This window comes from Salvelinus alpinus, chromosome 18 (genome assembly GCF_045679555.1).
Source record: "Salvelinus alpinus chromosome 18, SLU_Salpinus.1, whole genome shotgun sequence".
NCBI lineage: Eukaryota > Metazoa > Chordata > Actinopteri > Salmoniformes > Salmonidae > Salvelinus > Salvelinus alpinus.
The window spans coordinates 37,243,948-37,257,054 of NC_092103.1; the positions used below are offsets into that span (position 1 = coordinate 37,243,948).

Below are 13,107 nucleotides of genomic sequence, written 5' to 3' on the forward strand. Positions count from 1 at the left end.
CTGGTACTGGTATTCTGTATGGAGCTCCACATTGATCTGGTACTGGTATTCCCTGTATGGAGCTCCACATTGATCTGGTACTGGTATTCTGTATGGAGCTCCACATTGATCTGGTACTGGTATTCTGTATGGAGCTCCACATTGATCTGGTACTGGTATTCTGTATGGAGATCCACATTGATCTGGTACTGATACTCCCTGTATGTAGCTCCACATTGATCTGGTACTGGTATTCTGTATGGAGCTCCACATTGATTTATTTTTTTATTTTACCGTTATTTTACCAGGTAAGTTGACTGAGAACACGTTCTCATTTGCAGCAACGACCTGGGGAATAGTTACAGGGGAGAGGAGGGGGATGAATGAGCCAATTGTAAACTGGGGATTATTAGGTGACCGTGATGGTTGAGGGCCAGATTGGGAATTTAGCCAGGACACCGGGGTTAACACCCCTACTCTTACGATAAGTGCCATGGGATCTTTAATGACCTCAGAGAGTCAGGACACCCGTTTAACGTCCCATCCGAAAGACGGATTGATCTGGTACTGGTATTCTGTATGGAGCTCCACATTGATCTGGTACTGGTACTCCCTGTATGGAGCTCCACATTGATCTGGTACTGGTATTCTGTATGGAGCTCCACATTGATCTGGTACTGGTATTCCCTGTATGGAGCTCCACATTGATCTGGTACTGGTATTCTGTATGGAGCTCCACATTGATCTGGTACTGGTATTCTGTATGGAGCTCCACATTGATCTGGTACTGGTATTCTGTATGGAGCTCCACATTGATCTGGTACTGGTACTCTGTATGGAGCTCCACATTGATCTGGTACTAGTACTCCCTGTATATACAGTAACTCCACATTGATCTGGTACTGGTACTGGTACTCCCTATATGGAGCTCCACATTGATCTGGTACTGGTATTCTGTATGGAGCTCCATTCTCGTGTATTTTATTTAACTCTTTGTGTATCTATTTTATTCCAACTGTTTATTTTTAAACTCTGCTTAGTTGGGAAGGGCTCATAAGTAAGCATTTCACAGTAAATTTTACACCAGTTGTATTCGGTGCATGTGACTAATAAAATTGCATTTGAGGTACATATTCACCAAAGCATTTGAGTATAAAACACAAACAAAACAACAAGATACATGGAGAGTAGTGTGTGATTCCCCTCAAAAGGACATTGAGCTATTGTCTTTCTGCGATTCACTGCACTGTCAAAAGAGACGAGAGTGAGAGTGAGGGTGGGTGGGTGGGAGAGAGAGAGCGAGAGAATACAGAGTAGTAATGTTCTGGGACATTTATTACATAACACCCAGCGCCACCCCTTGTCCCTGTACACACATACACACACACACAGTTGTTGAGACCAAGGATTGCCTGGTACAAGGAGATTGAGCCAACGCCACCATGGAACTATGAAAAACATAGTGCCAACTCGTTTGCTCACACAGTTCTGGAAAAACCCTTTGAAGCACACAGCTATACCCATGTTAAATAACCTAGTTTGAGAAGTGTGTTTGAGTTCCAAGTTCCTGTGTGTACACAAGGAATATGTATACTGTGAACAGCCATAAAGTTTAACCATGGTATTGGTCAGTACAGCTCTGGTCACTGTGCTCAAACATGCAGACCAGACAATACCAAACCAGACAATACCAGACCAGACAATACCAGTCAATACCAGACAATACCAGTCAATACCAGACAACACCAGACAATACCAGACAACACCAGACAATACCAGACCAGACAATACCAGTCAATACCAGTCAATACCAGGCCAGACAATACCAGTCAATACCAGACAATACCAGACCAGACAATACCAGTCAATACCAGACAATACCAGTCAATACCAGGCCAGACAATACCAGTCAATACCAGACAACACCAGACAATACCAGACAACACCAGACCAGACAATACCAGTCAATACCAGACAATACCAGGCCAGACAATACCAGACCAGACAATACCAGACAATACCAGACCAGACAATACCAGACCAGACAATACCAGACAATACCAGACCAGACAATACCAGTCAATACCAGACCAGACAATACCAGACAACACCAGACCAGACAATACCAGACCAGACAATACCAGACAATACCAGACCAGACAATACCAGTCAATACCAGACCAGACAATACCAGACAATACCAGACCAGACAATACCAGACAATACCAGACCAGACAATACCAGACCAGACAATACCAGACCAGACAATACCAGACCAGACAATACCAGTCAATACCAGACCAGACAATACCAGACAACACCAGACCAGACAATACCAGACCAGACAATACCAGACAATACCAGACCAGACAATACCAGTCAATACCAGACCAGACAATACCAGACCAGACAATACAAGACAATACCAGACCAGACAACACCAGACCAGACAATACCAGACCAGACAATACCAGACCAGACAATACCAGACATTACTAGACCAGACAATACCAAACAATACCAGACCAGACAATACCAGACAATACCAGACCAGACAATACCAGACCAGACAATACCAGACATTACTAGACCAGATAATACCAGACCAGAAAATACCAGACAATACCAGACAATGCAAAACCCCAGTCTTCAACCTCATTATCTATGCAAAACCAGCCACCACAACCGGCTACAACAGGACAGCCATTGACACCTGTGTGTGTCAGAGAGCTTAAAGTGTTATATATAGGCGCCACACACCGGGTCGCTAGTAGTGGCATACGGTGAGACATCTGTCTTCTACTTAGAGTAGAGTTCAACTGACCTTCTTTACCAGTGACAAATCCTTTGTTGTGCTTTGAAGAGTTCATAGGGTCAAGGATGTAAATTATGACACCAAGACCTCTACTAATACTACTACAATGACTTTGACGTATGACTTTGTATCTATTGTATATGGCAGTTAGGTGCTTTGCCTTTGACACATTTACAGTTTACACCCAGACTACAAATGAGGTTGGTTGGTTTGCAGAGCTGACAATCAAAGAGAAGCAACGTTAGGTCGGAGTCCTTCGATTCAGTGTTGCCTTGACAACATTACAGCAACATCTCCTCGTTGCTGCCAAGTTGCCAACTCAGTCTCTTCCAGAGTCGAGACACACATCAACGTCTCTTTTTCAATTCAGGCCCTTTCATACAAGCAACATAGGCCCGAGAATCAGCGATGCAACAACAACCCTTTAAACACAGTCCCTGAGGGATGGCAATAACATTGGCCAGTTCTGTAGTATTTAGCCATGTATCTAATCCACTGTTTCAACCCTACACCCCGGACAATATTACATGAAGTGCGTTGATGACAGAGTTCTCCATTAAGCAAGGCAAAGGCCCACCCGGGGGAAATGGGGGGGGGGGGGCACTGGGGAGACAGAACTGCATAATGCCCTGACAGATCTCTCTCTCTGTGTCTCTCTCTCTCTGCAGAGGCTAACTAGACCCTGGTGTCTTCATAAGACAGTCATGTTAGGGGAGATAGTGGTGGATGAGATCATACAGTCAAGCAACATGGGATGAGAGGGGGAAGGAAACAAAACAACAACAGCAGAGGACTAGGATTATAGGGCTGTAGCTAGTGAGGGGCTATGGTGAGGGGCTACGGTGAGGGGCTATGGTGAGGTGTTATGGTGAGGGGCTATGGTGAGGGGCTACGGTGAGGGGTTACGGTGAGGGGCTATGGTGAGGGGCTATGGTGAGGGGCTATGGTGAGGGGCTATGGTGAGGGGCTACGGTGAGGGGCTATGGTGAGGGGCTATGGTGAGGGGCTATGGTGAGGGGCTATGGTGAGGGGCTATGGTGAGGGGCTATGGTGAGGGGCTACGGTGAGGGGCTACGGTGAGGGGCTACGGTGAGGGGCTACGGTGAGGGGTTACGGTGAGGGGCTATGGTGAGGGGCTATGGTGAGGGGCTATGGTGAGGGGCTACGGTGAGGGGCTACGGTGAGGGGCTACGGTGAGGGGCTACGGTGAGGGGTTACGGTGAGGGGCTATGGTGAGGGGCTACGGTGAGGGGCTATGGTGAGGGGCTACGGTGAGGGGATATGGTGAGGGGTTAGGGTAAATGGACTTGGGCTAGTGTAGAGCTACAGACACAGGGGTTACATTAGGGTAAATGGACTTAGGCTAGCGCAGGGCTATAGTCACAGGGGTTACATTAGGGTAAATGGACTTGGGCTAGTGTAGGGCTATAGTCACAGGGGTTACATTAGGGTAAATGGACTTGGGCTAGTGTAGGGCTATAGTCACAGGGGTTACATTAGGGTAAATGGAGGGGATGATCAACAGACTGCTTATCACTGTTGTTGTGTCACCACTACTTAACAGGCCACTACTATAAATCAAATCACATTTTATTTCTCACATGCTTAGTAGACAACAGGTGTAGGCTAACAGTGAAATGCTTACAGGTCCTTTTCCAACAATGCAGAGTTAAAGATAAAAATAATTGAAACAAAAATAAAAATTGTGACACGAGGACGAAATACACAATGAATAATGAATAACAATGGCTATATACAGGAAGTAGAAAGTCACATGGCTATATACAGGGAGTAGAAAATAACATGGCTATATACAGGGAGTAGAAAATAACATGGCTATATACAGGGAGTAGAAAATAACATGGCTATATACAGGGAGCAGAAAATAACATGGCTATATACAGGGAGCAGAAAATATCATGGCTATATACAGGGAGCAGAAAATATCATGGCTATATACAGGGAGCAGAAAATATCATGGCTATATACAGGGAGCAGAAAATATCATGGCTATATACAGGGAGCAGAAATCCATTAACATATAGGCCACCCTGTCTGGGTGACATATATCAGACCCTCTACGGGAGTTTACAGCTGTTATCCAGATGAGAAGGAATGTTAGGCTCTGGAGTTCCAGAGGTATCTATGGATTTCAACATATCCCCCACACCTGTGATATAAATCACTGCATTTCAATGTATCACACAATAAAACACGGAGACACCCACATGGTGTAAGAAGAGTGTAGGAATGCAATTCATTTAAATGAACCAAGCCTAGGAAGTCTAACTGTCCACCAGCATCTTGTCGGTCTACATTTGACATTTAACTCAAAACAAATGAGTAGGGCAAGAGTTGTTTGGAAAAGGTCACTGGCACCACTGTGTGCCAACTTGAATGCTAAGTGTGAGAGGCAAACGATAGGAACACACACACAATCACAGCAAGCCTTTGAAAAGCAATACACTGATATAACCATCTGTGGAATTTACCTACCTGCAGGTACTTATTCATAATGTCTTGGAAACCATTGGTGTCAAATGGCAAGTTTAAAAAGTACCCTGAAAAGGTTTTGTTGTAGAAACTGTGATATTACTGAGTTATTACTATGTGTGGTATAGAAACAATGCATCTGTCACAATATGACACGGGATAAAATGGACATATCCCCGTATCATTCCATTGATCAAACTGCTAGAATTCTTATTTGGTGTCTGCACACAGCAAAGGATCAGAAACAGGCAAAGCGTGACAAATCTGCAACAAAGAAACAAATAAGGCACAAGCCCTGACTACATTTTTGGCGGGGATCCAAGCAGCCAATTCACAGAGCGGGAGATCCATTTATTCTCTTAGATAATATACACTTAGGAAAAAAATGTGCTATCTAGAACCTAAAATGGTTCTTTGGCTGTACTCATAGGAGAACCCTTTAAAGAACTAGTTTTGGTTCCAGGTAAAAACCCTTTTGGTGCCAGGTAGAACCCTTTTTGGTTCTATGTAGAACCCTTTCCACAGACAGCTTAAGAACCCTTTTGGAACCTTTTTTTCTAAGAGTGTATGATGTTTAGAAAACTGATCTTGCTTATAAAAACGACCTAATAATCCTCTGTTTACAATCCTGAAAGGTGTGATCAATCTGTCATCTATTATGTTGATCAAATCAAGCTTTCAGGACATTCAGGCAATAGCCTAGACTGGGTGCCAGTCTGTTTCTGCAAAACATGATAAGGAGTGGCAAGGAGTGGAATGATAGCTAAACAGACTGGTACACAGGCTAGCAATAGCCTACCCCATGCACAAAATGCAGTGAAAAAATAAATGAGAATCGTTTTTACCTGGATGATGAGACGGCAAAGTCCCCACCGTCCAACAATCGGATCTTGCAAAAAAGTACACCATTGACAAACGGTACGGCCGTGAGCTCGTCCAATGTAAAATGGATTTGAAACTTGAACCTCTTCTTTTTCATTAAAAACGCCATTGAGACGGTTGAAACAGGTGAACTGGAATATGTTGACAGGTTTATTCAGCAGAAATAGTCCGAAATTAAACCTTTGGGATTGACCAACAAAAAGGATTAGAAATGAAACAAAGTATTAATTTCGTTTTTAAATCAGGAGCTGGCAAGTCCTTGATGTTTTGGCTCAGCATCTCTGATGACCCAGTCTTGATTCGGACCTGTAGCAGGGAAAAAATAACAGGTGCTTTACGATCATATACTGAAGTGTGCAAACACATCTTATTGGTTATCCCTAATTTTTCTCACATATAGGTTAAAAGCCTTTCATGAAATATATATAACAAACAGATTATTGTAGTGATATTCATAGCCGATTATTATACTTATATTCAATCAGGGCAACTTCAGAGAAAATAGTTTGAAGGCATATCCTACACACGAACACATGCTTTGTTAAGATGTTCTCTTGGCTTTTCTTTACACCCTGTGTTAGTTATGGGATTTAGACATTATAAAGTATCTACACCATTCCCCAAACCACACGTTAATTCGCAACTGGTGATTTGTAGGTATTCGGCGTCAGTAAAGTAGATACAAAAAGGAAAGGATAGTTCCACCCATGATCTATTCGATTCTTCTGCATTATATGAATCGTACCAAGTATTTCTTGCCAACCCTCCACGCAAACACAAGCGCATGTCAACCAGAGAACGAGGTGAATTAACAGAAAGTATACAGACACAATTACAACTAAGACACTCAAATATGTCAAAGAAAGTAATAGTTTTACCTCATATTCAAAGAGGACAACGTGACATCTCCTCACAGTCCAGCAACACTGACATTCATACTTTACTTTGAACCATTGTGGGCTGTTCTTGACTCTAGTCCCTCCTATCTTCTAAATATAAATCGAGATGCTAAGCACCGCCTTCGGCTCAGAGAATCGTGTAGATTACTTTTTGCATTATGTATAATAAATAACCTGAATTGATAGACAGTATCCACAAACATAAACGTCTTAGACATTATAATCAATTTCTTTTAACCACCCAAAAGTTATATAATTTTCAGTTCATTAGTACTCATAAATCCACATTTTATGAGGAGAAAATTATCATGTTCTTCTACTGGCCTATTATCAATATCTGAAAACATCAAAGTACGTTAATGTGCAGAATACTCGTCTAAAATAAATAACCTTCACACTGTCATGTCAAATTGTGATTGGTTCAATCTTGACATAGAGCGCCATCTGCTGGTAATTGTAACATTGACGTTGCATCCTCATTTTTATTGAGTCAGTGTTAGCCTACATTTTACAGTCAGTCGTGTCAGTGCCAGCTAACTGTATTTTCCCATCAAACCCAACCAAATCATGAGAAAAGAAAAAGGCAATTACTTGACACATTGGAAAGAATTTACAAAAAAAACTGAGCAAACTTGGCCCTAAACAGAGAGTACACAGTGGCAGAATACCTGATCACTGTGACTGACCCAAAATTAAGGAAATATTTGACAGACTCAGTGAGCATAGCGTTGCTATTGAGAAAGCCCCCCGAAGGCAGACATGGCTCTCAAGAGAAGACAGGCTATGTGCACACTGCCCACAAAATGAGGTGGAAACTGAGCTGCACTTCCTAACCTCCTGCCAAACGTATCACCATATTACAGACACGTTTCCCTCAGATTACAGACACACAAAGAATTTAAAAAACTCCCATATCTATTGGGTGAAATACCACAGTGTGCAATCACAGCAGCAAGATTTGTGACTTGCTGCCACAAGAAAAGGGCAAACAGTGAGGAACAAACACCATTGTAAATACAACCTATATTTATGTTTATTTATTTTCCCTTTTGTACTTTAACTATTTGCACATCATTGCAACCCTGTATATATACATATGACATTTGAAATGTCTTTATTCTTTCGGAACTTTTTTGTAATGTTTACTGTTAATTTAGTATTGTTTATTTCACTTTTGTTTATTATCTATTTCACTTGCTTTGGCAATGTAAACATAAACTCAGCAAAAAAAGAAATGTCCCTTTTTCAGGACCCTGTCTTTCAAAGATAATTGCTAAAAATCCAAATAACTTCACAGATCTTCATTGTAAAGAGTTTAAACACTGTTTCCCATGCTTGTTCAATAAACCATAAACAATTAATGAACATGCACCTGTGGAACGGTCATTAAGACACTAACAGCTTACAGACGGTAGGCAATTAAGGTCACAGTTATGAAAACTTAGGACACTAAAGAGGCCTTTCTACTGACTCTGAAAAACACCAAAAGAAAGATGCCCAGGGTCTTTGCTCATCTGCGTGAACGTGCCTTAAGCATGCTGCAAGGAGGCATGAGAACTGCAGATGTGGCCAGGGCAATAATTACAATGTCCGTACTGTGAGATGCCTAAGACAGCGCTACAGGGAGACAGGACAGACAGCTGCTCGTCCTCGCAGTGGCAGACCACGTGTAACAACACCTGCACAGGATCGGTACATCCGAACATCACACCTGCGGGACAGGTACAGGATGGCAACAACAACTGCCCGAGTTATACCAGGAACACACAATCCCACAATCTGGAGCGGGATCGATTTGGAGGTGGAGGGTCCGTCATGGTCTGGGGCGGTGTGTCACAGCATCATCGGACTGCGCTTGTTGTCATTGCAGGCAATCTCAACGCTGTGCGTTACAGGGAAGACATCCTCCTCCCTCATGTGGTACCCTTCCTGCAGGCTCATCCTGACATGACCCTCCAGCATAACAATGCCACCAGCCATACTGCTCATTCTGTGCGTGATTTCCTGCAAGACAGGAATGTCAGTGTTCTGCCATGGCCAGCGAAGAGCCCGGATCTCAATCCCATTGAGCATGTCTGGGACCTGTTGGATCGGAGAGTGAGGGCTAGGGCCATTCCCCCCAGAAATGTCCGGGAACTTGCAGGTGACTTGGTGGAAGAGTGGGGTAACATCTCACAGCAAGAACTGGCAAATCTGGTGCAGTCCATGAGGAGGAGATGCACAGCAGTACCTAATGCAGATGGTGGCCACACCAGATACTGACTGTTACTTTTGATTTTGACCCCGCCCTTTGTTACATTATTCAATTTCTGTTAGTCACGTCTGTGGAACATGTTCAGTTTAGGTCTCAGTTGTTGAATCTTGTTATGTTCATACAAATATTTACACAGGTTAAGTTTGCTGAAAATAAATGCAGTTGACAGTGAGAGGACGTTTCTTTTTTTGCTGAATTTATGTTTCCCATGCCAATAAAGCCCTTAAATTGAAATTGACTACGGGAGGGGCACACACTCGTTTGGCCCACATGTTGAGGATCATCAGCGTGGCGGGATGGGCTGTTGCCTACCTTCATCATCTCTGGGTCAGCTCGTCAAGAAGTCTAGGACAGTTGCACGGGGGTGGGTTCAGACACAGGACCCTGAGCTAAGTGATGAGCTTGGAGGGCACTATGGTGTTGAAGGTTGAGCTGTAGTTGATGAACAGCATTCTTACATAGGTATTCCTCTTTTCCAGGTGGGATAGGGCAGTGTGCAGTGCAATGGCGATTGCGTCGTCGGTGGATCTGTTGGTACGGTATGCAAATTGTAGTGTAGGTGGAGGTGATATGAACACTTCATGATGACAGAAGTGAGGGCTATGGAGTGGGTCATTTAGTTCAGTTACCTAACTTTCTTGGGTACAGGAACAATGGTGGACATTTTGAAGCAAGTGAGAACAGACTGGGAAAGGGAGATTGAATATGTCCAGAAACACTCCAGCCAGCTGGTCTGCACATGCTCTCTGGACGCTGCTTGGGATGCCGTAGAGTACCATAAAACATAGAGAACAGGTTGAAAAAGACTAAAGGAAAAACTAATATTTTATGGTATTTAAAGAAAGAGTTTATTTTTGTTGCATTGATTTGGAAAATAACGAGCAAATTCTGCACAGAGGTAAAAATGTGATGTAACTATGGCCCACTGGCTGTAAAGAAAAAAAGTATTTCATTCCAAAATCATATGATAAAGAATATTAACTGGGTCAATCTAGCCATGCTGACTAAGAAGAAAAAGGGTTTTGACAATCCGGTATACTCTTTTTAGTCAGTATGGCTAGGGTCAATTACAGCAATCAATAGCAGAAAATGTCAACTTCATTTTACAACCAATACAGCAATTTATCTCTATCTAGATATGTATTTCTAGAACTACAACACTAAACCTAAATGCTTGTTCTAATTCAACTCATTACAATTCTCTCTCACAAACATGAGCAAGCTCACAAATGCATTTCATACACCCTCTCATTCACGCACGCACGCACACACACACTTTCTCATTCTCTCTCACACGCAAACAAACAAACATACACACACACTGAGTCTTTATTAGCCTTCATCTGCTGGCTGTGGAGGCGGGGTCTTGGGCCTCTGTTCTGAACCCTCTGCAGCAGCCCCAGCGCTGTTGTTGGAGTTGTCAGTCCCGCTCTGCAGGAACTTCCTCAGGTCCTTGAGAGCAGGCCTCATCATCTGAACCAGGGCCAGCAGGGCTGCCTGGGTTCCCTCCAGGGCCTGGGCCTGCCTCTCCTGGGCGTAGGCCTGCGCTTCCTGGGATCTCCGGATCATCTGCAGCAGCTCGTTCTGGCCCTCCAGGTGCTGGGCAATCTGCCTCACGTGCACATTGGTAACCCGCTGTTCTTGGAGGAGCCGGGCTGAGTTGAGGGCGATGCGGCTCTTCAGCTCCTGGGGCTTGGCCTGGCTGTGTGGCGGAGAAGACGACACTGACGTCAGCATCTCCACCGGATGCGACTCCACAGCGGTCACCACGGTGGGCGTGGCTTCAGTGGTGGTGCAGTACTCCACCACACCGCCTTCCTCCAGTGTGTGGTATGTGGTCTCGGCTGGTGGAAAGAAAGACGGTTTTGCCCGTAAGTATAGGATTATTCATTACCGGTCTTGGAGATATACAGGCTGATTCAACTATTCATCAAGACCCTTGATTAGCAGAATGATTCAGCCTGAGAATCAGACTGAGTCCAATGTGGCTCTGTTGGTAGAGCATGGTACTTCCAACACTAGGGGTGTGGGTTTGATTCCCATGGGGGACCAGGCCGAAAAATATGAAAATGTATGCACTCAGTACTGTAAGTTGCTCTAGATAACAGCATCTGTTAAATGACTGAAATGTAAATGTATTAGTGCTGTGGTTGGGGAAAGCCTGCACACCCTGTCGTTCACCTCAAGTAAAGTGTGAAATTAATTCAAAATAAATTATAATACCAAACATTTCAAACCTTGGAATAAACTACTTACCATCTAATTTAGTCTCCTCGCATGATGCTGAAGTTGTCTGAAGGCCTATACATATCAGAGAAAGAAAAGGTCAGGAGAGGAAATTGTAAAGAAAAAAGTGTTTTGAATAGATTAAGCAATGTATTGAAGCAATGTTTTGTCCTTTAAATTTTGTGTGGCAATCTGAATAAATGGCTATTGCGACATAAATAACATTATTTACATATCTTCACACTATTAGTGTGTAACATTGGAGCTGACGAAGAGTAATTCACTCTTGCTCTTTTTGCCAATTTCATTACAGTCGGGTTAAAAACATGTGAAAAACGTACTCTCTGTGAGTGTCACGGTGGTGGCTGAACTCATAGTAACAGGTAAAGTTATCTCAGCATCTGGGTCTCCAGTAGGTAAACTGATGATAGTCGCCTCTCCCAGAAGGTTACAAATACGCTGCTGCATAGCAGTGAGGATGACGGGAACAGGAGTGCAGTCGGTAGTGGTCTCCTCAATTGCCGCCCTAGCCTGGGCCACTTTGCGCCTCACCTCGGTCTTCATATCCGACCACTTCTTCTTGACTTCAGCCAACTCTCTTGGGCATGTTGTTACAGCGTTCACCTTCTTCAGAATTTCTATCCACGCGTTATTCTTTGCTATGTGAGTGACTCCAGCATTGAAGTGGTTAACGAGTGTGTGCTTTTGTTTCTCTATTTCCTCCACAATAATTTCGACCTCCCTCTCTGAAAAATTCATTTTTCTTTTTTTGGTATTCGATGCCATATTTGAATAAATTCCTGTTTTTAAAATACAATTGTGCGTATTGTACGCAAAAATAGTAGGATTTACTCAATTGATCTGCGCAACGTAATGGCTTCCAGAATCGGCTTCTTCTTCTTCTTCCTACAAACAACGCTTACGTTCGTTGTGCTTAGATCTCCGCCCAACCTACCAATGTAGCACCATGATTGGTTACATTCTGAGGGTCTATCCAGTTTTACCTGCTGCCGTTGGCTAAACCAAATGCCAATCGTTAATCCTCATAAAACGATGTTTTTCTTTATTTAAAACAACAAATTGATAAAATGGCAACATTGCATTAATATATACAATAGGCTATGTTGTGATGTGGATGTTTTGTCATGAGATGGTGAGTCTAGCCATTATGTTTTCATCCACGTATTTAAATTCACCGGTTTCCTTGTAGGTCTGACAAATGTACATTTAACAATGGTGATTGGCTACTGGACCTATCCATCATGCGTATTCCAACACCCCTCCCCATTCAGACGTCGCGCTTCTCCAGTCACTCGTTGAACGAGTTCGTTTTGCATGGCCCGGTGCCACAGAGGAGAGGAGTTTTTCATTTTAGACCATGCCATCAAAGATTTTTATAACTAACTCAAGATAGACCAGTGCCTGTCATTATCGAATGGAACACATTTGTCATAGTGGGCAGAAAAAGCAAGGAGGTGGGCAGACCTATTTCTATTTTGCCCTGTTTATCAAAAGTGTTGGAAAAACTTGTCAATAATCAACTGACTGGCTTTCTTGAT

General features: G+C 43.3%; 2 protein-coding genes across 2 annotated transcripts in view; both read right to left on the minus strand.

The window, feature by feature from the left end:
* The window catches only part of LOC139544265 (early estrogen-induced gene 1 protein-like), a 76,081-nt gene extending 68,938 nt beyond the window's left edge, over positions 1-7,143 (minus strand). Inside the window, exons 1-2 of the mRNA XM_071351191.1 lie at positions 7,048-7,143; positions 6,133-6,475 (exon numbers count right to left, since the gene is read on the minus strand). Of these exons, the coding sequence (XP_071207292.1) occupies positions 6,133-6,278 (146 nt within the window). The 5' untranslated portion in view covers positions 6,279-6,475; positions 7,048-7,143. The remainder of the gene's footprint in view (positions 1-6,132; positions 6,476-7,047) is intronic.
* A 3,003-nt stretch (positions 7,144-10,146) lies between these two features.
* On the minus strand, positions 10,147-12,465 carry LOC139544266 (nuclear apoptosis-inducing factor 1-like). The gene is made up of 3 exons (XM_071351192.1): positions 11,890-12,465; positions 11,579-11,623; positions 10,147-11,166 (listed from the first exon to the last, which is right to left on the minus strand). Exons 1-3 carry the CDS (start codon positions 12,332-12,334, stop codon positions 10,655-10,657), a joined length of 1,002 nt encoding a protein of 333 aa, XP_071207293.1. The 5' UTR covers positions 12,335-12,465; the 3' UTR covers positions 10,147-10,654.
* Positions 12,466-13,107: the final 642 nt, after the last annotated feature.

What these genes read in the sequence shown, in the direction of transcription:
- LOC139544266 (XM_071351192.1), bottom strand. Translation starts at nt 12,334, where the DNA reads ATGGCATCGAATACCAAAAAAAGAAAAATGAATTTTTCAGAGAGGGAG. An exon ending in CACCGTGACACTCACAGAGA is followed by an intron (nt 11,624 to 11,889) that starts GTACGTTTTTCA and finishes TGATATGTATAG; the next exon opens with GCCTTCAGACAACTTCAGCA. An exon ending in CGAGGAGACTAAATTAGATG is followed by an intron (nt 11,167 to 11,578) that starts GTAAGTAGTTTA and finishes TCTTTCCACCAG; the next exon opens with CCGAGACCACATACCACACA.